The sequence below is a fragment of the Pseudophryne corroboree genome, chromosome 4 (assembly GCF_028390025.1).
Source record: "Pseudophryne corroboree isolate aPseCor3 chromosome 4, aPseCor3.hap2, whole genome shotgun sequence".
Taxonomy (NCBI): domain Eukaryota; kingdom Metazoa; phylum Chordata; class Amphibia; order Anura; family Myobatrachidae; genus Pseudophryne; species Pseudophryne corroboree.
In genome coordinates this window covers 188,541,344-188,567,916 of record NC_086447.1, presented here as the reverse complement: position 1 = coordinate 188,567,916, position 26,573 = coordinate 188,541,344, and the positions used below count along the sequence as shown (strand labels likewise).

The following is a 26,573-nucleotide window of genomic DNA, read 5'->3' as shown; positions in this document are numbered from 1 at the left end:
GAAATTTCTTCCCAGTGTGACTGCTCCCCAGCCTCGGAGGCTTGTGTCCGTGGTCACCAGGACCCAGTCCTGAATGCCGAACCTGCGACCCTCTAGTAGGTGAGCACTGTGCAGCCACCACAGGAGAGATACCCTGGTCCTGGGAGACAGGGTGATCCTTCGATGCATTTGTAAATGGGACCCGGACCACTTGTCCAAGAGGTCCCATTGAAAAGTCCTCGCATGGAACCTGCCGAAAGGGATGGCCTCGTATGAAGCCACCATCTTCCCCAGGACCCGCGTGCAATGATGCACTGAAACCTGTTTTGGTTTTAATAGGTTCCTGACCAGGGCTATGAGCTCCTGAACCTTTTTGACCGGAAGAAAAACCTTTTTCTGGTCTGTGTCTAGAATCAGGCCCAAAAAAGTTAGACGCGTTGTAGGGACTAGCTGGGACTTCGGTATATTGAGAATCCAGCCGTGTAACTGCAACGTCTTCATGGACAGAGACACGCTGTCCAGCAACTTCTCCCGAGATCTCGCCTTTATGAGGAGATCGTCCAAGTATGGGATAATTGTGACCCCCTGCCTGCGCAGGAGCACCATCATTTCCGCCATTACCTTGGTGAAAATTCTCGGGGCCGTGGACAGCCCAAACGGCAACGTCTGAAATTGGTATTGACAGTCCTGCACTGCAAATCTCAGGAACGCCTGATGAGGGGGGAATACCTGAACATGAAGGTAAGCATCCTTTATGTCCAGGGACACCATCCAATCCCCCCTCTCCAGGCTGGCGATGACCGCCCTGAGTGATTCCATTTTGAACTTGAACCTCTTCAAGTACAGGTTCAGGGATTTTAGGTTTAAAATGGGTCTGACCGAACCGTCCGGTTTCGGGACCACAAACAGGGTTGGGTAATATCCCTCTCCTTGCTGGAGATGTGGACTGTGACAATCACCTGTTGAAAATACAATTTTTGGATTGCTGCCAACACTAGCTCCCTCTCTGACGGGGAAGCCGGCAGAGCCGATTTGAAAAACCGGCGAGGAGGCAAGTCTTCGAATTCCAGCCTGTATCCTTGAGAAACAATCTCTAATGCCCAGGGATCCACCTGCGAGTGAACCCAGACGTGGCTGAAAAACCGAAGACGAGCCCCCACTAGATCTGCCTCCCCCCCCGGGAAGCCCCAGCGTCATGCGGTGGACTTTGCAGACTCAGGGGAGGACTCCTGCTCTTGGGAACTAGCTGTCTGCAGCTTCTTTCCCTGCCTTTCCCTCTGGCAACAAAGGACGATCCCCGTACCTTTTTGTTTTTATTGGAACGAAAGGACTGCATTTGATAATGAGGTGCCTTTTTTGTATGCTACGGGGGGACATAAGGTAAGAAATTCGACTTACCAGCCGTAGCAGTAGAGACAAGGTCCGAGAGGCCGTCTCCAAACAACTCCTCCCCTTTGTAAGGCAAGGACTCCATATGCCGCTTTGAATCAGCGTCTCCCGTCTACTGTCGGGACCACAAGAGCCGCCTAGCAGAAATAGACATAGCGTTTATTCTGGAGCTTAATAAACAAATGTCTCTATGAGCATCTCTCATATACAAGGCAGCATCTCTGATATGCTCTATGGTCATTTGAATGGCATCCCTATCTAAAGGTGTCAATCTCCGTAGATAAGGAATCTGCCCATGCCACAACCGCACTACAAACCCAGGCCGACGCCATAGCCGGTCTAACAATAGTACCTGAATGAGTGTAAATGTGCTTCATGGTAATTTCCTGCCTGCGATCAGCAGGATCCTTGAGGGAAGCCATATCCTGAGAAGGCAGTGCCACCTTTTTGGACAAGCGTGTCAGCGCCTTGTCTACTTTAGGCGAAGATTCCCATCGTATCCTATCCGTTTGTGGAAAAGGATACTCCATAAGAATCCTTTTGGGAACTTGTGGTCTCCTATCCGGAGATTCCCAAGCCTTTTCGCACAATTCACCAGTTCAAATGAGGACGGAAAGGTGACTTCAGGCTTTTTCCCTTTATACATGTGTACCCTCGTGTCAGGGACAGGGTGTTCCTCAGTAATATGCAAAACCTCTTTAATGGCAATAATCATGTACCGAATACCTTTTGCCACCCTCGGCTGTAATTTTGCATCTTCATAGTCGACACTAGAGTCAGTATCCGTGTCGGTATCTGTGTCATCGATCTGGGATATGGTGCGCTTCTGAGACCCCGAAGGGCCTGGCGCCATAGGGACAGGCATGGACTGGCTACCTGACTGATCCCTAGCTTCAGCTTTGTCTAACCTTTTATGCAATAGATTGACATTTGCATTCAAGACATTCAGCATATCCACCCATTCCGGTGTCGGTGTTGCCGACGGCGACATGACATTCAAGCACTCCCCCTCCACATTAAGCGAGCCTTCCTCGTCAAACATGTCGACACACGCGTACCGACACTTCACACACACAGGGAACCTCTTTTCTGAAGACAGTATCCCCTTCAAGGCCCTTTGGAGAGACAGAGAGATAGTATGCCAGCACACACCCCAGCGCAATGACCCTGGAGACCAACACAAAATGTTTTTCCCCCAGCCGCGCTGTATAATATGTTATCCGCCAATTATGTCCCCCCCCCCCTCTCTTTTAAACACCCCTTCACCGTGTGTAAGCAGGGGAGAGCCCGGGGAGCTTCCTCTCAGCGGTGCTGTGGAGAGAATATGGCGCTGGTGAGTGCTGAGGGAGAAGCCCCGCCCTCTCGGCGGCGGGCTTCTGTCCCGCTCAAACTTACTAAAATATGGCGGGGGCTCTTTTATATACATGTACAGTGCCCACCTGTACATGTATATTGTCTTTTGCCATAATAGAGGTGTTATATTGCTGCCCAGGGCGCCCCCCCCTGCGCCCTGCACCCTTACAGTGACCGGAGTATGTGAGGTGTATGGGAGCAATGACGCACAGCTGCAGTGCTGTGTGTTACCTCAGTGAAGCTGAAGGCTTCTGCCGCCTGACGTCTTCTGACTTCGGTTCTTCTGGCTCTGTGAGGAGAACGGCGGCGCGGCTCCGGGGGTGGACGCCCAGTAAGAACCTGCGTTCACCCCCTCTGGAGCTAATGGTGTCCAGTAGCCGAGGAAGCAGAGCCTATCTTAGACAAGAAGGTCTGCCCCTCTCTCCTCAGTCCCTCGATGCAGGGAGCCTGTTGCCAGCAGTGCTCCCTGTGAAAAAGTAGAAAAAAATCCAAACAAAAATGCTTCTAGGCAGAGAACTCAGGAGGGCTCTCTGCAGTGCACCCATCCTGCTCTGGGCACAGTGTAAAACTGGAGGAGGGGCATAGAGGGAGGAGCCAGTGCACACTCAGAATCCAAAGCTTTCTTAAAGTACCCTATCTCCTGCGGAGCCCGTCTATTCCCCATGGTCCTTACGGAGTCCCAGCATCCTCAAGGACGTTAGAGAAAATAAGAATTTACTTACCGATAATTCTATTTCTCGGAGTCCGTAGTGGATGCTGGGGTTCCTGAAAGGACCATGGGGAATAGCGGCTCCGCAGGAGACAGGGCACAAAAAGTAAAGCTTTTCCAGATCAGGTGGTGTGCACTGGCTCCTCCCCCTATGACCCTCCTCCAGACTCCAGTTAGGTACTGTGCCCGGACGAGCGTACACAATAAGGGAGGATTTTGAATCCCGGGTAAGACTCATACCAGCCACACCAATCACACCGTACAACTTGTGATCTAAACCCAGTTAACAGTATGATAACAGAAGAGCCTCTGAAAGATGGCTCCCTAAACAATAACCCGAATTAGTTAACAATAACTATGTACAAGTATTGCAGATAATCCGCACTTGGGATGGGCGCCCAGCATCCACTACGGACTCCGAGAAATAGAATTATCGGTAAGTAAATTCTTATTTTCTCTATCGTCCTAGTGGATGCTGGGGTTCCTGAAAGGACCATGGGGATTATATCAAAGCTCCCAAACGGGCGGGAGAGTGCGGATGACTCTGCAGCACCGAATGAGAGAACTCCAGGTCCTCCTTTGCCAGGGTATCAAATTTGTAGAATTTTACAAACGTGTTCTCCCCTGACCACGTAGCTGCTCGGCAGAGTTGTAATGCCGAGACCCCTCGGGCAGCCGCCCAAGATGAGCCCACCTTCCTTGTGGAATGGGCCTTAACAGATTTAGGCTGTGGCAGGCCTGCCACAGAATGTGCAAGTTGAATTGTGTTACAAATCCAACGAGCAATCGACTGCTTAGAAGCAGGCGCACCCAACTTGTTGGGTGCATACAGTATAAACAGCGAGTCAGATTTTCTGACTCCAGCCGTCCTTGAAATGTATATTTTTAAAGCTCTGACAACGTCCAACAACTTGGAGTCCTCCAAGTCGCTTGTAGCCGCAGGCACTACAATAGGCTGGTTCAGGTGAAACGCTGATACCACCTTAGGGAGAAAATGCGGACGCGTCCGCAGCTCTGCCCTATCCGAATGGAAAATTAAATAAGGGCTTTTATAAGATAAAGCCGCCAGTTCAGATACTCTCCTGGCGGACGCCAGGGCCAGTAACATAGTCACTTTCCATGTGAGATATTTCAAATCCACATTTTTTAGTGGTTCAAACCAATGGGATTTGAGGAAATCTAAAACTACATTTAGATCCCACGGTGCCACCGGAGGCACCACAGGAGGCTGTATATGCAGTACTCCTTTGACAAAAGTCTGGACCTCAGGAACTGAGGCCAATTCTTTTTGGAAGAATATTGACAGGGCCGAAATTTGAACCTTAATAGATCCCAATTTGAGACCCATAGACAATCCTGATTGCAGGAAATGTAGGAAACGACCCAGTTGAAATTCCTCCGTCGGAGCACTCCGATCCTCGCACCACGCAACATATTTCCGCCAAATGCGGTGATAATGCTTCGCGGTGACTTCCTTTCTTGCCTTAATCAAGGTAGGAATGACTTCTTCTGGAATGCCCTTTCCTTTTAGGATCTGGCGTTCAACCGCCATGCCGTCAAACGCAGCCGCGGTAAGTCTTGGAATAGACACGGTCCCTGCTGAAGCAGGTCCTGTCTTAGAGGTAGAGGCCACGGATCGTCCGTGACCATCTCTTGAAGTTCCGGGTACCAAGACCTTCTTGGCCAATCCGGAGCCACTAGTATCGTTCTTACTCCGCTTTGCCGTATGATTCTCAATACCTTTGGTATGAGAGGCAGAGGAGGAAACACATACACCGACTGGTACACCCAAGGTGTTACCAGCGCGTCCACAGCTATTGCCTGCGGATCTCTTGACCTGGCGCAATACCTGTCCAGTTTTTTGTTGAGGCGAGACGCCATCATGTCCACCATTGGTCTTTCCCAACGGTTTATTAGCATGTGGAAAACTTCTGGATGAAGTCCCCACTCTCCCGGGTGAAGATCGTGTCTGCTGAGGAAGTCTGCTTCCCAGTTGTCCACTCCCGGGATGAACACTGCTGACAGTGCTATCACGTGATTCTCCGCCCAGCGAAGGATCCTGGCAGCTTCTGCCATTGCACTCCTGCTTCTTGTGCCGCCCTGTCTGTTTACATGGGCGACTGCCGTGATGTTGTCCGACTGGATCAACACCGGTCTTCCTTGAAGCAGAGGTTCCGCCTGGCTTAGAGCATTGTAGATTACTCTTAGTTCCAGAATGTTTATGTGAAGAGACTTTTCCAGGCTCGACCACACTCCCTGGAAGTTTCTTCCTTGTGTGACTGCTCCCCAGCCTCTCAGGCTGGCGTCCGTGGTCACCAGGATCCAATCCTGTATGCCGAATCTGCGGCCCTCCAATAGATGAGCCCTCTGCAACCACCACAGAAGAGATACCCTTGTCCTTGGAGACAGGGTTATCCGCAGGTGCATCTGAAGATGCGTGCATTGATGTACAGACACCTTTCCTGGTTTTAGGAGATTCCTGACCAGGTCGGATAACTCCTTGGCTTTTTCCTCGGGAAGAAAAACCTTTTTCTGAACCGTGTCCAGAATCATCCCTAGGAACAGCAGACGAGTTGTCGGCATTAATTTGGATTTTGGAATATTCAGAATCCATCCGTGCTGCTTTAGCACCTCTTGAGATATTGCTAATCCCATCTCTAGCTGTTCTCTGGACCTTGCCCTTATTAGGAGATCGTCCAAGTATGGGATAATTAATACGCCTTTTCTTCGAAGAAGAATCATCATCTCGGCCATTACCTTTGTAAAGACCCGAGGTGCCGTGGACAAACCAAACGGCAGCGTCTGAAACTGATAGTGACAGTTTTGTACAACGAACCTGAGGTACCCCTGGTGTGAGGGGTAAATTGGAACGTGGAGATACGCATCCTTGATGTCCAAGGATACCATACAGTCCCCTTCTTCCAGGTTCGCTATCACTGCTCTGAGTGACTCCATCTTGAACTTGAACTTCTTTATGTACAGGTTCAAGGACTTCAGATTTAGAATAGGCCTTACCGAGCCATCCGGCTTCGGTACCACAAATAGAGTGGAATAATACCCCTTCCCTTGTTGTAGAAGAGGTACCTTGACTATCACCTGCTGAGAGTACAGCTTGTGAATGGCTTCCAAAACCGTCTCCCTTTCGGAAGGGGACGTTGGTAAAGCAGACTTCAGGAAACGGCGAGGTGGATCTGTCTCTAATTCCAACCTGTACCCCTGAGATATTATCTGCAGGATCCAGGGATCTACCTGCGAGTGAGCCCACTGCGCGCTGTAATTTTTGAGACGACCTCCCACCGTCCCCGAGTCCGCTTGAGAAGCCCCAGCGTCATGCTGAGGCTTTTGTAGAAACCGGGGAGGGCTTCTGTTCCTGGGAAGGAGCTGCCTGTTGCTGTTTCTTCCCTCGACCTCTGCCTCGTGGCAGATATGAATAGCCCTTTGCTCTCTTATTTTTAAAGGAACGAAAGGGCTGCGGTTGAAAAGTCGGTGCCTTTTTCTGTTGGGGAGTGACTTGAGGTAGAAAGGTGGATTTCCCGGCTGTAGCCGTGGCCACCAAATCTGATAGACCGACTCCAAATAACTCCTCCCCTTTATACGGCAAAACTTCCATATGCCGTTTTGAATCCGCATCGCCTGTCCACTGTCGCGTCCATAAAGCTCTTCTGGCCGAAATGGACATAGCACTTACCCGTGATGCCAGTGTGCAGATATCCCTCTGTGCATCACGCATATAAAGAAATGCATCCTTTATTTGTTCTAACGACAGTAAAATATTGTCCCTGTCCAGGGTATCAATATTTTCAATCAGGGACTCTGACCAAACTACCCCAGCACTGCACATCCAGGCAGTCGCTATAGCTGGTCGTAGTATAACACCTGCATGTGTGTATATACTTTTTTGGATATTTTCCATCCTCCTATCTGATGGATCTTTAAGTGCGGCCGTCTCAGGAGAAGGTAACGCCACTTGTTTTGATAAGCGTGTTAGCGCCTTGTCCACCCTAGGAGGTGTTTCCCAGCGCTCCCTAACCTCTGGCGGGAAAGGGTATAATGCCAATAATTTCTTTGAAATTATCAGCTTTTTATCAGGGGCAACCCACGCTTCATCACACACGTCATTTAATTCTTCTGATTCAGGAAAAACTATAGGTAGTTTTTTCACACCCCACATAATACCCTGTTTAGTGGTACCTGTAGTATCAGCTAAATGTAACGCCTCCTTCATTGCCAAAATCATATAACGTGTGGCCCTACTGGAAAATACGGTTGATTCGTCACCACTGGAATCAGTGCCTGTGTCTGGGTCTGTGTCGACCGACTGAGGCAAAGGGCGTTTTACAGCCCCTGACGGTGTTTGAGGCGCCTGGACAGGCACTAATTGATTGTCCGGCCGCCTCATGTCGTCAAACGACTGCTTTAGCGTGTTGACACTATCCCGTAATTCCATAAATAAAGGCATCCATTCTGGTGTCGACCCCCTAGGAGGTGACATCCCCATATTTGGCAATTGCTCCGCCTCCACACCAATATCGTCCTCATACATGTCGACACACACGTACCGACACACAGCAGACACACAGGGAATGCTCTAAACGAAGACAGGACCCACTAGCCCTTTGGGGAGACAGAGGGAGAGTCTGCCAGCACACACCAAAAAGCGCTATATATGACAGGGATAGCCTTATAATAAGTGCTCCCTTATAGCTGCTTTATATATATCAAGATATTGCCATTAAATTTGCCCCCCCTCTCTGTTTTACCCTGTTTCTGTAGTGCAGTGCAGGGGAGAGACCTGGGAGCCGTCCTGACCAGCGGAGCTGTGAGAGGAAATGGCGCCGTGTGCTGAGGAGATAGGCCCCGCCCCTTTTTCGGCGGGCTCGTCTCCCGCTATTTTGTGAATACAGGCAGGGGTTAAATATCTCCATATAGCCTCTGGGGGCTATATGTGAGGTATTTTTAGCCTTTATATAGGTTTACATTTGCCTCCCAGGGCGCCCCCCCCCAGCGCCCTGCACCCTCAGTGACTGCGTGTGAAGTGTGCTGAGAGGAAAATGGCGCACAGCTGCAGTGCTGTGCGCTACCTTTAGAAGACTGCAGGAGTCTTCAGCCGCCGATTCTGGACCTCTTCTTACTTCAGCATCTGCAAGGGGGCCGGCGGCGCGGCTCCGGTGACCATCCAGGCTGTACCTGTGATCGTCCCTCTGGAGCTGATGTCCAGTAGCCAAGAAGCCAATCCATCCTGCACGCAGGTGAGTTCACTTCTTCTCCCCTCTGTCCCTCGTTGCAGTGATCCTGTTGCCAGCAGGAATCACTGTAAAATAAAAAACCTAAGCTAAACTTTCTCTAAGCAGCTCTTTATGAGAGCCACCTAGAATTGCACCCTTCTCGGCCGGGCACAAAAATCTAACTGGAGTCTGGAGGAGGGTCATAGGGGGAGGAGCCAGTGCACACCACCTGATCTGGAAAAGCTTTACTTTTTGTGCCCTGTCTCCTGCGGAGCCGCTATTCCCCATGGTCCTTTCAGGAACCCCAGCATCCACTAGGACGATAGAGAAAATAGTATATATATAGCACTCTTTCTGAAGGCTCACATGACACAGTAGGGTAGAAGTTCCTGTACTGGACACAGAAGCCCTGCAGTCAAAGTAACATTAAGGCAACACAGATATCTATCTCACAGAAGCAGTGGTTGGGTAGGTGCGGAGAGGGGGGGGTGGGTGGAATGAGGGGGCGGTTTTGCCTTAGTTCTGTTCACTGTTGTTACATAAAACGTATCCATGCTTACATGTCAATAGGTGGGAGTACCTGACCCAGATATCTCTGTGATTCAATGAAATGCCTTTTACAAAAACATATTGCAAAATAATGTAACTCATTTGCTGCCTGAGATCCAGCAGGTTTACTGCACGACACGTCCCAGGTATGCTCAGCAGCTGTTTCCTATGGGAACAACATGCTTCCTGCTGAAAGAGCATTTTTACTGCTTACAGGATAGACAGTCACTGGAAGCAGCGGCTTTTGATCAGAAGTTCACAATTACCACAGAACAGGTCTTCATTTACACATCAAAGGAGGCACTTAAAAAGGAGTCACCTTTCCTGTAGGTCCCCTCGTTCCCTGGTCTGGGAAGCTGAAACAGAAACGTCTTACACATTAATGTACTGTATGGCACAACTTGTCAGCAGCTCACGATACTGAAATGAGTACTGCATACTATACTCAGGGTATACCCTAAAGCGGGCACTAGATCAATGGGTGAGTACTGGAAACTGGTGCACAGTTAACAGCAAGTCCTGTAACCAATAGCAGCAAATGACTTACTTCTGATACATTTCCTAAATTGTGCAACAAAAATAACAATGGCTGTATTTTATGCAGATACATGTGTACCAGTTTTCATTATTTGCTGATAGATAGATAGATAGATAGATAGATAGATAGATAGATAGATAGATAGATAGATAGATAGATAGATAGAAAGCAGTGTGTGCAGGGTGATTGTATCTATAGTTATATATATCACACTGTATACTGTACCTTCCAGATGTCATGTCACGTGCCGCAGCCTACCAGTAATGGAGGAGAGACAGTGGGAACACAGAAACGAGATATTACTGCCACATAACCCAGCATTCAGTTTGTGGTTGGATTCAAACTACTATGGTTCAGTACATTTCTGGGCACATGCATTGAAAGAAGGATTTAGACAGAAAGAGGTAGGACCAAAGAATAGAATAAAAATTAATTGTGTGTGCACAGTCTGTAATTAACAAGAGCTGATTCATACGGGTGTGGTATTGAAAGTCGACAGTAACTAGGTCGACCACTATTGGTCGACAGTAACTAGGTCGACAGGGTCTTTAGGTAGACATGTTCTAGGTCGACAGGTCAAAAGGTCGACATGAGTTTTTAATGTTATTTTGGTGTCGTTTTCTTCGTAGAGTGACCGGGAACCCCAATTGGTGCACCGCTTCGCTCGCCATGCTTTGGGCATGGTGCCTTCGCTCGACACAGATTACCGTTCCAATCGTAGTCCACGTGGATCGTTAAGTATGAAAAGGTTCAAAAAAAGAAAAAAAATAAGAATTTACTTACCGATAATTCTATTTCTCATAGTCCGTAGTGGATGCTGGGACTCCGTAAGGACCATGGGGAATAGCGGCTCCGCAGGAGACTGGGCACAAAAGTAAAAGCTTGAACTAGCTGGTGTGCACTGGCTCCTCCCCCTATGACCCTCCTCCAAGCCTCAGTTAGGATACTGTGCCCGGACGAGCGTACATAATAAGGAAGGATCTTGAATCCCGGGTAAGACTCATACCAGCCACACCAATCACACCGTACAACCTGTGATCTGAACCCAGTTAACAGTATGATATACGAAGGAGCCTCTGAAAAGATGGCTCACAACAATAATAACCCGAATTTTGTAACAATAACTATATACAAGTATTGCCGACAATCCGCACTTGGGATGGGCGCCCAGCATCCACTACGGACTATGAGAAATAGAATTATCGGTAAGTAAATTCTTATTTTCTCTAACGTCCTAAGTGGATGCTGGGACTCCGTAAGGACCATGGGGATTATACCAAAGCTCCCAAACGGGCGGGAGAGTGCGGATGACTCTGCAGCACCGAATGAGAGAACTCCAGGTCCTCCTCAGCCAGGGTATCAAATTTGTAGAATTTAGCAAACGTGTTTGCCCCTGACCAAGTAGCTGCTCGGCAAAGTTGTAAAGCCGAGACCCCTCGGGCAGCCGCCCAAGATGAGCCCACCTTCCTTGTGGAATGGGCTTTTACAGATTTTGGCTGTGGCAGGCCTGCCACAGAATGTGCAAGCTGAATTGTACTACAAATCCAACGAGCAATCGTCTGCTTAGAAGCAGGAGCACCCAGCTTGTTGGGTGCATACAGGATAAACAGCGAGTCAGATTTCCTGACTCCAGCCGTCCTGGAAATATATATTTTCAGGGCCCTGACTACGTCCAGTAACTTGGAGTCCTCCAAGTCCCTAGTAGCCGCAGGCACCACAATAGGCTGGTTCACGTGAAACGTTGAAACCACCTTTGGGAGAAATTGAGGACGAGTCCTCAATTCTGCCCTATCCGTGTGAAAAATCAGGTAAGGGCTTTTATAAGATAAAGCCGCCAATTCTGACACGCGCCTGGCTGAAGCCAGGGCCAACAGCATGACCACTTTCCATGTGAGATATTTTAATTCCACAGTGGTGAGTGGTTCAAACCAATGTGATTTTAGGAACCCCAAAACCACATTGAGATCCCAAGGTGCCACCGGGGGCACAAAAGGAGGCTGTATATGCAGTACCCCTTTGACAAACGTCTGGACTTCAGGCACTGAAGCCAGTTCTTTTTGGAAGAAAATCGACAGGGCCGAAATTTGAACCTTAATGGACCCTAATTTTAGGCCCATAGACAGTCCTGTTTGCAGGAAATGTAGGAAGCGACCCAGTTGAAATTCCTCTGTAGGGGCCTCTTTGGCCTCACACCACGCAACATATTTTCGCCAAATGCGGTGATAATGTTTTGCGGTTACATCCTTCCTGGCCTTTATCAGGGTAGGGATGACTTCTTCTGGAATGCCTTTTTCCTTCAGGATCCGGCGTTCAACCGCCATGCCGTCAAACGCAGCCGCGGTAAGTCTTGGAACAGACAAGGCCCCTGCTGGAACAGGTCCTTTCTTAGAGGTAGAGGCCACGGTTCCTCCGTGAGCATCTCTTGAAGTTCCGGGTACCAAGTCCTTCTTGGCCAATCCGGAACCACGAGTATAGTTCTTACTCCTCTCCTTTTTATGATTCTCAGTACTTTTGGTATGAGAGGCAGAGGAGGGAACACATACACTGACTGGTACACCCATGGTGTTACCAGAGCGTCCACCGCTATTGCCTGAGGGTCCCTTGACCTGGCGCAATATCTGTCTAGTTTTTTGTTGAGACGGGACGCCATCATGTCCACCTTTGGTTTTTCCCAACGGTTTACCATCTCTTGGAAGACTTCTGGATGAAGTCCCCACTCCCCCGGGTGAAGGTCGTGTCTGCTGAGGAAGTCCGCTTCCCAGTTGTCCACTCCCGGAATGAACACTGCTGACAGTGCTATCACATGATTCTCCGCCCAGCGAAGAATCCTTGCAGCTTCTGCCATCGCCCTCCTGCTTCTCGTGCCGCCCTGTCTGTTTACGTGGGCGACTGACGTGATGTTGTCCGATTGGATCAATACCGCCTGACCCTGAAGCAGGGGTTTTGCTTGACTTAGGGCATTGTAAATGGCCCTTAGTTCCAGAATGTTTATATGAAGAGATGTTTCCATGCTTGACCACAAGCCCTGGAAATTTCGTCCCTGTGTGACTGCTCCCCAGCCTCTCAGGCTGGCATCCGTGGTCACCAGGATCCAATCCTGAATGCCGAATCTGCGGCCCTCTAGTAGATGAGCACTCTGCAGCCACCACAGAAGAGACACCCTTGTCCTTGGCGACAGGGTTATCCGCTGATGCATCTGAAGATGCGATCCGGACCATTTGTCCAGAAGATCCCACTGAAACGTTCTTGCATGGAATCTTCCGAATGGAATCGCTTCGTAAGACGCCACCATTTTTCCCAGGACCCTCGTGCACTGATGCACTGACACCTGGCCTGGTTTTAGGAGATTCCTGACTAGCTCGGATAACTCCCTGGCCTTCTCCTCTGGGAGAAACACCTTTTTCTGGACTGTGTCCAGAATCATTCCTAGAAACAGGAGACGTGTTGTTGGAATCAGCTGCGATTTTGGAATATTTAGAATCCACCCGTGCTGACGTAACACTAACTGAGATAGTGCTACTCCAACTTCTAACTGTTCCCTGGACCTTGCCCTTATCAGGAGATCGTCCAAGTAAGGGATAATTAAAACGCCTTTTCTTCGAAGAAGAATCATCATTTCGGCCATTACCTTGGTAAAGACCCGAGGTGCCGTGGACAACCCAAACGGCAGCGTCTGAAACTGATAATGACAGTTTTGTACTACAAACCTGAGGTACCCTTGGTGAGAAGGGTAGATTGGGACGTGGAGATAAGCATCTTTGATGTCCAGAGACACCATATAGTCCCCTTCTTCCAGGTTTGCTATCACTGCTCTGAGTGACTCCATCTTGAATTTGAACCTCTTTATGTAAGTGTTCAAGGATTTTAGATTTAAAATTGGTCTCACCGAGCCGTCCGGCTTCGGTACCACAAACAGCGTGGAATAATACCCCTTTCCCTGTTGTAGGAGAGGTACCTTGATTATCACCTGCTGGGAATACAGCTTGTGAATGGCTTCCAAAACTGCCTCCCTGTCGGAGGGAGACTTTGGTAGAGCAGACTTCAGGAACCGGCGAGGGGGAGACGTCTCGAATTCCAGTTTGTACCCCTGTGATACTACCTGCAGAATCCAGGGGTCCATTTGCGAGTGAGCCCACTGCGCGTTGAAATTTTTGAGACGGGCCCCCACCGTGTCAGAGTCCGCTTGTAAAGCCCCAGCGTCATGCTGAAGACTTGGCAGAAGCAGAGGAGGGCTTCTGCTCCTGGGAAGAGGCTGCCTGGTGCAGTCTTTTTCCTCTTCCTCTGCCCCGGGGCAGAAATGAGTGGCCTTTTGCCCGCTTGTACTTATGGGAACGAAAGGACTGAGTTTGAAAAGACGGTGTCTTTTTCTGCTGAGAGGTGACCTGGGGTAAAAAGGTGGACTTTCCGGCCGTTGCCGTGGCCACCAGGTCCGATAGACCGGCCCCAAATAACTCCTCCCCTTTATACGGCAATACTTCCATATGTCGTTTGGAATCCGCATCCCCTGACCACTGTCGCGTCCATAACGCTCTTCTGGCAGAAATGGACATAGCACTCACTCTTGATGCCAGGGTGCAAATATCCCTCTGTGCATCACGCATATATAGTAATGCATCCTTCAAATGCTCTATAGTTAGTAATATACTGTCCCTATCCAGGGTATCAATATTTTCAGTCAGGGAATCCGACCACGCCACTCCAGCACTGCACATCCAGGCTGAGGCGATTGCTGGTCGCAGTATAACACCAGTATGTGTGTATATACCCTTCAGGATATTTTCCAGCCTTCTATCCGATGGTTCTTTGAGGGCGGCCGTATCAGGAGACGGTAACGCTACTTGTTTAGATAAACGTGTGAGCGCTTTATCTACTCTAGGGGGTGTTTCCCAACGCGCCCTAACCTCTGGCGGGAAAGGGTATAGTGCCAATAATTTATTAGAAATTAGCACTTTTTTATCGGGGGAAACCCACGCTTTATCACACACCTCATTTAATTCATCTGACTCAGGAAAAGCTACTGGTAGTTTTTTTTACTCCCCACATAATACCCTTCTTTGTGGTACTTGTAGTGTCAGAAATGTTCAATGCCTCCTTCATTGCCGTGATCATGTAACGTGTGGCCCTACTGGACATTACGTTTGTCTCCTCACCGTCGACACTGGACTCAGTATCTGTGTCTGGGTCTGTGTCGACCCACTGAGGTAACGGGCGTTTTATCGCCCCTGACGGTGTCTGAGACGCCTGGACAGGCACTAATTGATTTGTCGGCTGTCTCGTGTCGTCAACAGTTTTTTGTAAAGTGCTGACATTGTCACGTAGTTCTTTAAATACAACCATCCAGTCAGGTGTCGACTCCCTAGGGGGTGACATCACTAACACAGGCAATTGCTCTGCTTCCACATCATTTTCCTCCTCATACATGTCGACACAATCGTACCGACACCCAGCACACACACAGGGAATGCTCTGATAGAGGACAGGACCCCACTAGCCCTTTGGGGAGACAGAGGGAGAGTTTGCCAGCACACACCAGAGCGCTATATATATATATATATATATATATATATATATATATATATATATATATATATATATATATATATATATATAGATAACCTTATATAAGTGTTACTCCCTTTTATAGCTGCTGTTTATAATTTAGCTGCCAATAGTGCCCCCCCTCTCTCGTTTTTACCCTGATTCTGTAGGGACTGCAGGGGAGAGTCAGGGAGCCGTCCTTCCAGCGGAACTGTGAGGGAAAATGGCGCTTGTGTGCTGAGGAGATAAGGCCGTCGTGAAGGGGCGGAGCCTATCTCCCGCTTTTTTCTGGAAAACTGGCAGGGGTTAAATACATCCATATAGCCCAGGAGCTATATGTGATGTATTTCTTTTGCCATCCTAAGGTATTTCAGTTTTTATTGCGTCTCAGGGCGCTCCCCCCCAGCGCCCTGCACCCTCAGTGACCGGAGTGTGAAGTGTGCTGAGAGCAACCTTAGTTGAAGACCGGAACGTCTTCTGCCGCCGATTTCACCGGACCTCTTCGTTCTTCTGGCTCTGTAAGGGGGCCGGCGGCGCGGCTCCGGGACCCATCCAGGCTGAACCTGTGATCGTCCCTCTGGAGCTAATGTCCAGTAGCCTAAGAAGCCCAATCCACTCTGCACGCAGGTGAGTTCGCTTCTTCTCCCCTTAGTCCCACGATGCAGTGAGCCTGTTGCCAGCAGGACTCACTGAAAATAAAAAACCTAAAATAAACTTTTACTCTAAGCAGCTCAGGAGAGCCACCTAGCATGCACCCTTCTCGTTCGGGCACAAGAATCTAACTGAGGCTTGGAGGAGGGTCATAGGGGGAGGAGCCAGTGCACACCAGCTAGTTCAAGCTTTTACTTTTGTGCCCAGTCTCCTGCGGAGCCGCTATTCCCCATGGTCCTTACGGAGTCCCAGCATCCACTTAGGACGTTAGAGAAATTGTGAAAAACTCATGTCGGCCTTTTGACCTGTCGACCTAGAACATGTCGACCTAAAGACCCTGTCGACCTAGACACCCTGTCAACCTAGTTACTGTCGACCAATAGTGGTCGACCTAGTTACTGTCGACTTTCAATCCGGATCCCGATTCATACACCTTTTCCACTGCTGCTAAAACCTGGGCTATTTTGCGTGATAACTCGGGACACAGCTCCAAGGACAAGAAGCAGTGTAAACGAGTAATCCAGGTCATCCGACCTGGATCCTGTTTACAGCATAGTATTTGGGTAAAAACGGGAGGCTGTAATCACTCCCTGGCTGTCTCCCCGGTGACCACATGACAGACAGACACCCCCCAGCCCAGGTCATAAGTCCAGTCCGGTGTTCCAGGGTCTGGACCGTTCTGACTTTGACCCAATCACAGGGAGATCTGAATTTTTACCTGCGCTCGGAGAGGTCATCTCTTAGTACCGGTAGAAGGGAGAAATTGCACCCTTGTATAGTGTACATGGCGAAACCGGGGAAATAACCAAGCTCAGAGCCGCAGTGTGAAAGGGGTCTGTCCAAATTCCTAGGAACTGGGATTTTAGTGGAAAAGGGGTATTAGAGACATTATTTAGGTATGTTTTCCTGAAAGGACATATAGTACATGCAGTGCTGTGATATAACAAAACATGATGTTCCTCATCAGGTGTATATTTGTAATAGAATACATATGTGGGTTGTGATGCACTATTTGCTTTGTCTTCATCCTCATACAAAATACATATACATATTTTTGTGAAGATAATGTCCTGCAGTGCCCATTACCCCTTCTTGTTTTATTTGGAGTCAAACAATGTTAATGAAAACCAGCCAACTGGAACATTGATTTGCTAATGGTTACACTTATTTCTTGACCAAATTAACCTGCACTGTATTCATACCTTTACAGGTCAACAGTCTAGAATTAGCTACGTTAAATGGGAACATAAATGAGAAAGAAATGGGGAAGAAAAAAAAAAAAACCCGCACAGCATTAATTCCTGGGGGAAATAACTCATGGTGGCAGGCAACCAGTAAACTGTAGAGGCAAACATAAAAATGTATACAATGTGTGTTTGTTAGGACTGTAAAGATCTGCAGATAAGTTGAACTGCCCAAGACACATCATGTAATAATCCAAAGCATAGTTGCCCTTATTAACCAATCAGCTTCTACGTATCATTTTATAGAAAGTATTGATAAATGCTAGCTAGAAGCTGATTAGCTGGTAAAGGCAACTTCTCCATCTTTAGATGCTTTGATACATCTCCCACTTTCAAATATGAAAAGTATAACACATGACATAGTTGCAGTGGGTTACAGCATATTGAATTAAACCATGTTGAGGCACTGGGCCTACTTATCAAAAGAAGAGCCCTAAATCTAGAGCAAACTATTTTTTTGCCGAATTTAGTAATACTCCCCATTTACCATTCCCCACAGTCTGCGATTGCCTTAGCAAGTCATCTCAAGGGATGTCATATGATAAGTTCCCCATGCAATACATGGAGAATTACTATGGAAAGTGGCAGTACCTGTACCACTGGCTGTCCTCTTCAGATACCTATAACTCAGGATGGTATAGCAGATGCAGTAATTACTTTTCCAGGTACAGATCTGTAAATAATAATAATAATTATATCAGTGTGACTGTGCAAAATGGACCAAGGGGTAAATGTATTATAGCGGCATGATCATTACCGAGGCGAAGCAGGAAGGGACATCGACAATCGCACTCCCCCCTCTGTCGATTTCCCCCTGAGCTCACAGCGCATAAGTTTAGTGCCAATGTGCTCTGTCTCCCTACCGGACAGGTATCCCAAATGAGTGTTTGCCTCCCCGCCGGGCAGGCAAGCCACAGGGAGGTTGAGATGGGAGGAGGTTTAGGTGTAGGCACCAGTGGGGAGGGTTAGGGGGGCATTGGGGAAAGGCAAGTATACCATCAGGGATTCTCACCATCGGAATGCAGCCGTCAGTATTTTGACCGACTGCGTCCCAGGCGCCGGCATATCAAACCCAGTCTCCATAAACAATATGTGGGGGATGGATCACAGTGTTACATTATATATCTTCAGTCCCTATAAACTTCACAAGCTTTTATTTTACTCACTGTACGCACCAGTCACAATTACTAGCAGTTTTCTTTGGTTCCAGTATGAATGGTCAACCATGTTATGGTCGACAGTCATTAGGTCGACCACTATTGGTCGACATTGGTATGGTCAACATGGACAAATGGTTGACACGTGAAAATGGTCAACACGTGAAAAGGTCGACATGAGTTTTTTCACTTTTTTTAGTGTCGTTTTCTGTGTAAAGTGACGGGGAACTCCAATTAGTGCACCGCGTCCGCTCGCCATGCTTCGGGCAAGGTGGCTCGCTGCGCTCGGCACAGATTACCGTTCCCAATCGTAGTCCACGTGAATCATAAAGTATGGAAAAGTTACCCAAAAGAAAAAATAAATAATAATTATATATATATATATATATTTTATGTGTGAAAAACTCATGTCGGCCTTTTTTTATGTGTCGACCATGTGTCCATGTCAGTGTCGACCAATAGTGTTCAACCCAATGACTGTCGACCATAACATGGTCGACCATCCAAACGGATACCGTTTTCTTTATGGTACTATTTTAAGCTTTCATACCAGGAGTCACAAACTGAATGTTTACCGCAATATTCACTTTCAGCACATTCACATAAGTTGGGGAAAGTAACTAGTGTTGTCTCATGGCAGAAAATATATGTATCGGTTGCTGCATTTCCCTACCAATGATGCATTGCATTAGATCCATTGTAGCACACCTCAAACGGAAGTATTTGGGATAGAGGTAGATGTACTAAACTTTCTTAAGAGGGGAGAAGTGGACAAGTTATGACGTTGCCCACATCAGCCAATCCAAATCAACCTATCATTTTATAGCATGTACTTGACTGGTTGCTAATCAGCTTTGAAATAGCATTTATCAAGTACATTCTATAAAGGATAAGTAGAATCTGGCTAGTTGCTACGGGCAACTTCTCCACTCTTTAAAAGTTTTAATGCATCTCCCCTTAAATCACTTCTGAAAATAATGTATCAGTGACTTTACACATTCTGCAAGATAAAAAAAATCCTGGAAAAGTTTTTTTTCCCATAAAAAGATCATTAATTTATTCATGAAAAATGAATGCACAGTAGCACTAATCAAACACACTAGTACATTTTAGTATAAAAAGAGACATTAAGTTCTGGGATGAGAAGATTAAAGAGACATAAGAATAAGTGCTTGCCAGATGGATGCACACAAAAATGGGGACCATGTATTCATGATATGGGCTCAAGTGCATCACATTGATTTGCGCACCTGCTTCCAAAAGCTTTAAAAACTTTTTTTTTTTTTTTAAAGCCTCTATATACACAAAAACAAAACAAATAGTAAAATAAAAAAAAAATAAAAAAAGATAAAAACAAAAACATAAAATTCACAACACATTACCTTCCTAATATACACATATTCCTCCTGCAAGGAAAAATAAAAAATAAATCCTATAGCACCCTTCAAATCGGTATCCGAACAATCCTCTATAGTCTCCTTCACTGAAGGTAGAACCTCAAGTTACCTAAACACTAGACATCCCTCCTAGGGATGAGATTTAAATGCACTATCACTATGCATACGCAGCAAAGAGCAAACTACCTACAGTACCCCTACTTCACTTCCCTTGAACAAAGTTGCTTAGCCACATCACTCTAGAAGAGTCACACATCTGACAATTGAGTTAATGTGTTGGGGGGGTTACAATTACATTAGGATGTCTGGCCTTCAGCCTCAACAAAGCACAGCACACAATGCTTAGCTCAATACTCTGTGCTGAAGAACGCTAGGTTTTGTAGAATTAAGAGCCTCTCTGGCAGTGAGAGGTATACATAGGAATAGTATCTGTACAAAGACAATGCTGCGCAGTATAATGAATAGTATCTGTACAAGGACAATGAATATGGTGCACAGTACAACAAATGCAGAACATTACAAAGCATATATCTTTACAAAGGTGTGTAGCCTTCAGTAATTCCCTACTGTGATCTTGACGCGGAGGTGAGGCTTCTCCAGGAGGAAGTAGTTAGGAGATCACATACATTAAGGTGGTTGAAACAACGCAGTTAGAATTTGCATTGCAACAGGCTGAGTAATAGTATGAAATATCCAAACATGTAGACATGATAAGCACTCTCTTCTGGGACTGATGTACGTGACACAGGTGTACTAGTCAACACAGGTCCCTATGTATTCCCATATTTCAGATTAAATCACCACGGTCTCCACATGGAGGGTGTAGGAGGCTGGATCTCTGGGGTCCTGTCACTGTCCTGCACAGCCTCCATACTTCCCTTGCCAATATCTGCTTCTTCCATATCAGAGCAGCTGTCATCCGATGAAGAGCCCAGCAAACTCAGGCCACATGATGGGTCAGAGGTTGGCGAATCCAGCAGTACGTCCAGGACAAGATCCTGGAGGCCTCCTTCGCTCAAAGGCATGGACTCCAGTAGATGATTGAGCAACTCAGCAGCCAGGCTGGAGTCAATACCCGGACAGCTGGACACAAAGGTGTGCACTTCATGCATGCACTGGATATACCCTGCTGCAAACCGCTCGCTGGCCTCACGCTGCAACCGATCGGTCTCTGCAAAAAGAACAAAGCAGATATATATTACAACATGTAGACATGGGACAAGGAGCTGGCAGTTTTCAACATACATAAACCATCTGAACTTGAGAACATCAGCACGTATATTATATTGGAATTAAAGAGAAGCTTCTGTGGTTGCTATTACAGGAAATAGCAATGCCTACTAGCAGCTGCAAACTGTGTATTGTGTGCTCTAGAACCGTCTTATTGAACTACAAACACCCACCATCTGTTCTGGTCTGAAGAATCCGTTGCACGCGTTTCACCGTCAGCTCTAGAACCTCCGCATTCTCTACCTTTGATTGAAACTAATGAGAGAATACATTGAAATTATGATACAACAAAAGCTTGTGAAGCGTTCTTCATCTCTTAAGAGCAAACTCTTCTGGCTTCTCTGTACAGTCCTTAGTGTACTACAAAGAGCAGCAAGCCATCCACTTTACAATTGGTTTAATTATATTTTATAGTATTGTCAAAGTTTATTTAGAAGGCGCCACAAGTTCCGCAGGGACAGACAATGAAGCAGAATAACACAAATGATACAGCAATGTACAAGTCCTGTGAGAAGAGTTAGTACAGTAGACAATGTATTGTTAGACTGATTTATAGTGTTATATAATGTTATGGCTGACCCTTCCATCATGTAACTGACATGTTCAGGCATTAATATTTCATGCTGAACACGCACCTCATTGTCAGCTAGAATGCCTCGCAGCTCCTGCAGGCTCTCGTTAATCCTCGCCCTTCTCTTCTTCTCAACCAAAGGTTTCCTTGTCTAAAAAACAAGGGGAAAGATAGGTGTTGGTCATATTGGCGCACACACATATTTATATACACTTATTTTAGTGCCAGCATATCTAAGCAGCGCTTTATAATAGAACGACATAAAGCATATCAAAACAAGACTGGGTATTAACAAAGAAGGAGGTAAGAGCATGTTGCTTGAAAGATTACAATATTACAATCTATAGGAAAATAATAAATTTGGTAAAGTTAAAATTAAGTAACAGATCGGGATGGAAAAGTGATTATTGGTACTATAAGATTCTATGGGGTGGGGAGTGTTTGAGTATAAAGAGAAAAAATATCTAAAAATAAATGCAGACATTGGATTAACTCTCTTCATTTAGGCCGTCTTATGATTTGCTTCCTTTAAACCAGGCTTTCCCAACCACGGTCCTCAAGGCACACTAACAGTGCATGTTTTAGTGATATCCAGGCTTCAGCACAGGTGACTTAATTAGTAGCTCAGTTATTTTGAGTTAACCATCTGTGCTGCAGCCTGGATATCACTAAAACCTGCACTGTTGGTGTGCCTTGAGGACCGTGGTTGGGAAAGCCTGCTTTAAACAGTTTTAGTTGCTGCCAATTTAAAGTCTAATAGAGAGGATGTGTAATAGGTTCCGAGATTAAGGGGCTGGCGTGATTTTAGAGATTCCATTGCTAATTTAAAAGCAACAATCTGCGGTGTAACAGGAACGCTCTAAGCGGCTGAACAACCTGCAAGGGTGCTTGGAGCGTTCAGCGATCCTGACTGCAGGGTGACGTTCCAGCACCGCTGTAGCCACAAGCAATGGCCATGCCACCCTCCAAGCTCTGCACAACGGCACTGCTCTCACACCACTAGTTAGGGCCCTGGCAACAATTAGTTGGAAGGCAAAAAAGTTAAAAAGGTTTTAAATGTAGCTGCAAGATTGCAGAAAGATCTGACAGACCTATTACATAACCCCCTAAATGTCATTAGCACATCAATATTGCATACAAAGTGCATTTTCCTATGAATTATCCCTCCTCTAAAGACCATCAACCTAACCAAGGTGCATCAGTAAAAGGGACAATCCACCACACTCATACCCCTACATTATAGTTACAGACACCCTACCTGGTGTCATACCTTTCTCTATCTTCAAGTCCACATGAAACCAGAATACTCTGGGCTAAACAGCAATCAGGGATGCTTTCATCTGTACTAAACAAGAGCTATAAAAATCAAGTTTGTCAAGTAAATTGGCTTAAAAGCTAGTCATAACTCTGACCATAAAAACACAAGAACCTTCCTTAAAGAATGACAACAGTAGAAACACATAGTACATCAGCTCGGTGATGCTTCAGTCTCAAAGCAGGCAAACAAACACAAAATTAGTATTACATTCAACACATGTACAAACAATGTCATCTGTATGATGCTACAGAAAGAAGCTGCGTGATGCCTTATACATAGAATATAAAATTACTAGTATAACGGACATGCCATATACCTTCATCTAAAAACAAATTTAGGCTTCTTCAGTGACCACTAACCTAACATCTCTTTCCTCCAATACAGAAAGACAACCTATCTGATGTGGCCTTTTAATAATCACAGGAACATCAACATCGGAAATCACATCACAAGCATCGATGCTAGTCCAGTATTCGTCCCACATAGATAAACCATGGACAGTGGACACTGTCACTAAGCATACAGAAGGAGGATGATGCAAAACATCAACATCGCAACTACGTCCAGGTCAGCACGCAATGAGCAGCGTATATGCGATGGCACAATGACCTACAACCTCTGCCATGGAGATACAGGGTCAGTCATGTGTACCCGCGGGTCTCTCGCCTGCACATCGCATATTAGAAAATGTGGGCAGATAAGCACATGGACAAGGCCGAGCTGATCTATACATGAAGGTCGTGCGATATACGGGCGATCGCAGACACATCAGAACACCCTAGTGTATCAGCGATAAAGATATACGCTCTTCACCGGCCACTGGAAGACATCGGTCGGAACATGCGCATACCTAGGCCTAGTGAACCCATGGAGCGTAAATGCGACTTCTCACCTGCCTGTCCCCCCGATCCATGGTGTGTGTGTGCGTGTATGTGTACAGAGGATAGGAGGTTACAGAGTGTATGTGTGTGTGAGCAGGGCGATCTCTCACACCGGCTGCTCCCCCCGATCCATGTGATTGTACAATGTTCTCTGGGTCCCTTTGTGACGTCACAATGCGGCTGCTCGCACTTTTTCTCCCTATACCCCTGCTCTGTCTCATTTGCATCTGAATGACGTCACGTGGTATGCGGCCCAATGGCTGCTCTGTCCATTGTCCCCAGCGGCAGCTGCTGTGTGTAAGGGCAGGGGGAACAGAAATGCTTTGGTTGTAAGAACCTCCCGTAGCTGTTTTTTCATCATGATGTTGTTTTCTTTTGGAAGATCGTATCTTGCATGTAATCCCCTTCAGACTTCTTCCTTATAAAGTTAATACTGTGTTATTAAATATGTACAAAAAATAATAAATAAAAAATTATAATAAAAATCACACTACTGGTTCATTAAAGTGACTGTATGGTAGGTATTTCCAAACAGCCGTGCTGCATTGGTCATTTAATGCAGAAGATGATCAGCAAAATAATGCTAGTCTCTGTGATTGATATTGATATTATTTAGACAAATGCACAGTTAGGGGTTAGATTAGAGTTTCCCAAACTCCGCCAGGTTTTATGGATATCCATGCTTAAGCACAGGTGACTGAATCAGTACCTTGATTAATTTGATTGAACCACAATTCATTCGCACAGCCATTCGCATGCTGATTGATAGGAAGAGGGCGTTTGTGGGTGGGACTCAAAAATGGGCAGTACGGATGGTGTAATGGCTAGCATTACTGCCTCACAGCACTGGACTCAAACATGGGCAGTAAGGATGGTGTAATGCACAGGTTCTCAAACTCGGTCCTCAGGACCCCACACAGTGCATGTTTTGCAGGTCTCCTCACAGCATCACAAGTGAAATAATTAGCTCCACCTGTGGACCTTTTAAAATGTGTCAGTGAGTAATTAATACACCTGTGCACTTGCTGGGTTACCTGCAAAACATGCACTGTGTGGGGTCCTGAGGACCGAGTTTGAGAACCACTGGTGTAATGGTTAGCATTACTGCCTCACAGCACTGAGGTCATGGGTTCGATTCCCACCATGTCCCTAACTTTGCGGAGCTTGTATATTCTCCCTGTACTTGCGTGGGTTTCCTCTAGGTACTCCGGTTTCCTCCCATTATCCAAAAATATACTGGTAGGTTAATTGGCTCCCAATAATATTAACCCTAGTGTGAATGTGTACATGTGATAAGGAATATAGATTGTAAGCTCCACTGGGGCAGGGACTGATGTGAATGGGCAAATATTCTCTGTAAAGCGCTGCAGAATATGTGTGTGCTATATAAATAACTGGTAATAAATAAAAATGGATATCCTTAAAACCTGGGCTGTAATGACGGAGTCTGGGAAACTCTGGGCTAGGTCAATATTTCACAAGCGCAGTTAAAAAGAAAAGCCAATGTTGTGCGCAGTGGAATTGGAGAATAAGAATATCACTGCTACAGACTGGGAATTTTAGATTGATTCTATAAAAACATAGTGGGGCTGATTCCAAGTTTAACGCAGCTGCGTACATGTGCTTGTTTTCTTCTGCTTTAGCATCTGCGACTTTACGCTGATGGCGCGCTACAAAGCCCTTCCCTTCAAAGCCGACAGCTCTGCCAGGCCCCAGGAATGGGGGGCGTGGCATATGTGCGTCCGCAGGCGCCAGCGGGTGGGCACCTATGATAGATTTGGTGGGCGGCGGGGGGCAGCTGCGATTCCCCCTCCCCACTGCACATCACCGCACATAGGAGAGAGGCTGACTGCTGCTGCTGCCTCTCTCCCTAGCCCAGCATTCAACAGCAGCAGTCAGTCCTCTCTCCCTACCTGCCCACTGCCTGCAATGGGGAGGGGGGGGGGGGTGGGCTGAGCTCCTCCAACAGTCCCGGGTAAAGAGTTCCCGCCCCCTCCCCCCCCCCCCCCCCTCTTGGGACCACTACTGCTGTGTCCTGTGTTTGACTGTGTAAGGACTGAGATGCAGAATAGCTCACTTTCCCAAACTCAGCCATTGCAGTCCAGGTTTTAAGGATATCCAGGCTTGAGTCCAGGTGGCTCAGTCAAATTGATGGAGGTACTAATTAAGTCACCTGCACTTAAGCATGGATAGCCTTAAAACCTGGACTGTAATGGCGGGGTTTGGGAAACACTGGTATAACTTACCTTGCATAAAATTGCCTGGTGTACATAATAACTTGGCCACTCAGTGAATAAACTGAGGACGTAGTATCCTAAGCTTCCTGCAGCTCAGTATGTTTGTCTGAGGCTTTCTCTGAGTATTTCTAAAATAGTATTCGCATCTATGTATGTTTCATCTGTTATATGTTCAAGTACTCACTTGGTTTAAAGACTCCATAATAAAAGGTATAAAAGGTATATTGTATTACACAGTACTGATAGACATAAAAGAGTGCCCCAAAAAGAGAATCTTCATTCTTCTCTATGGTAAATTCAGCCATTACACTGACTATATGAAGGGAGCACCAGCGACTCGCAAACTTTTACATTGTATATGAAGCTAACCTCTTTATTAGTTGGTTCTACACATTAATAGAATATTTTTACTAAGAGCCAAACCTTTGGAGCAAAAACCTTTTTGCTCCAAATACCCATTTTTTTCCCAATTGCTGCTTTATACTGAAAACATTTTCCTGCTTTTGCTCTATTAGCCACCACAAAAATGTTCTGATTCTGAGTCAGATGCCCACTTTCAAGCATCATATATTATGAGTATGGCTTCCAAATATTGTGAGCGATTATG

At 46.6% G+C, this 26,573-nt stretch overlaps 1 protein-coding gene and 1 long non-coding RNA gene across 2 annotated transcripts in view; one reads left to right on the top strand and one right to left on the bottom strand.

The window, feature by feature from the left end:
* Positions 1 to 24,217, top strand: part of LOC134909152 (uncharacterized) — a 47,405-nt gene extending 23,188 nt beyond the window's left edge. Inside the window, exons 2-3 of the long non-coding RNA XR_010175856.1 lie at positions 9,975 to 10,146; positions 23,233 to 24,217. This is a non-coding gene — a long non-coding RNA (uncharacterized LOC134909152). The remainder of the gene's footprint in view (positions 1 to 9,974; positions 10,147 to 23,232) is intronic.
* Positions 19,361 to 23,959, bottom strand: LOC134909151 (transcription cofactor HES-6-like). Its single transcript, XM_063915658.1, has 4 exons — positions 23,741 to 23,959; positions 21,595 to 21,681; positions 21,133 to 21,214; positions 19,361 to 20,900 (listed from the first exon to the last, which is right to left on the bottom strand). The coding sequence occupies exons 1-4, from the start codon at positions 23,954 to 23,956 to the stop codon at positions 20,527 to 20,529; spliced, it is 759 nt and encodes a 252-aa protein (XP_063771728.1). The 5' UTR covers positions 23,957 to 23,959; the 3' UTR covers positions 19,361 to 20,526.
* Positions 24,218 to 26,573: the final 2,356 nt, after the last annotated feature.

Coding starts and splice junctions, on each gene's coding strand:
- LOC134909151 (XM_063915658.1), bottom strand. CDS start 23,956: ATGCAAATGAGACAGAGCAGGGGTATAGGGAGAAAAAGTGCGAGCAGC. Junction 21,215..21,594: donor GCATTCTAGCTGACAATGAG/GTGCGTGTTCAG, acceptor TTCTCTCATTAG/TTTCAATCAAAGGTAGAGAA. Junction 20,901..21,132: donor TCTTCAGACCAGAACAGATG/GTGGGTGTTTGT, acceptor TTCTTTTTGCAG/AGACCGATCGGTTGCAGCGT.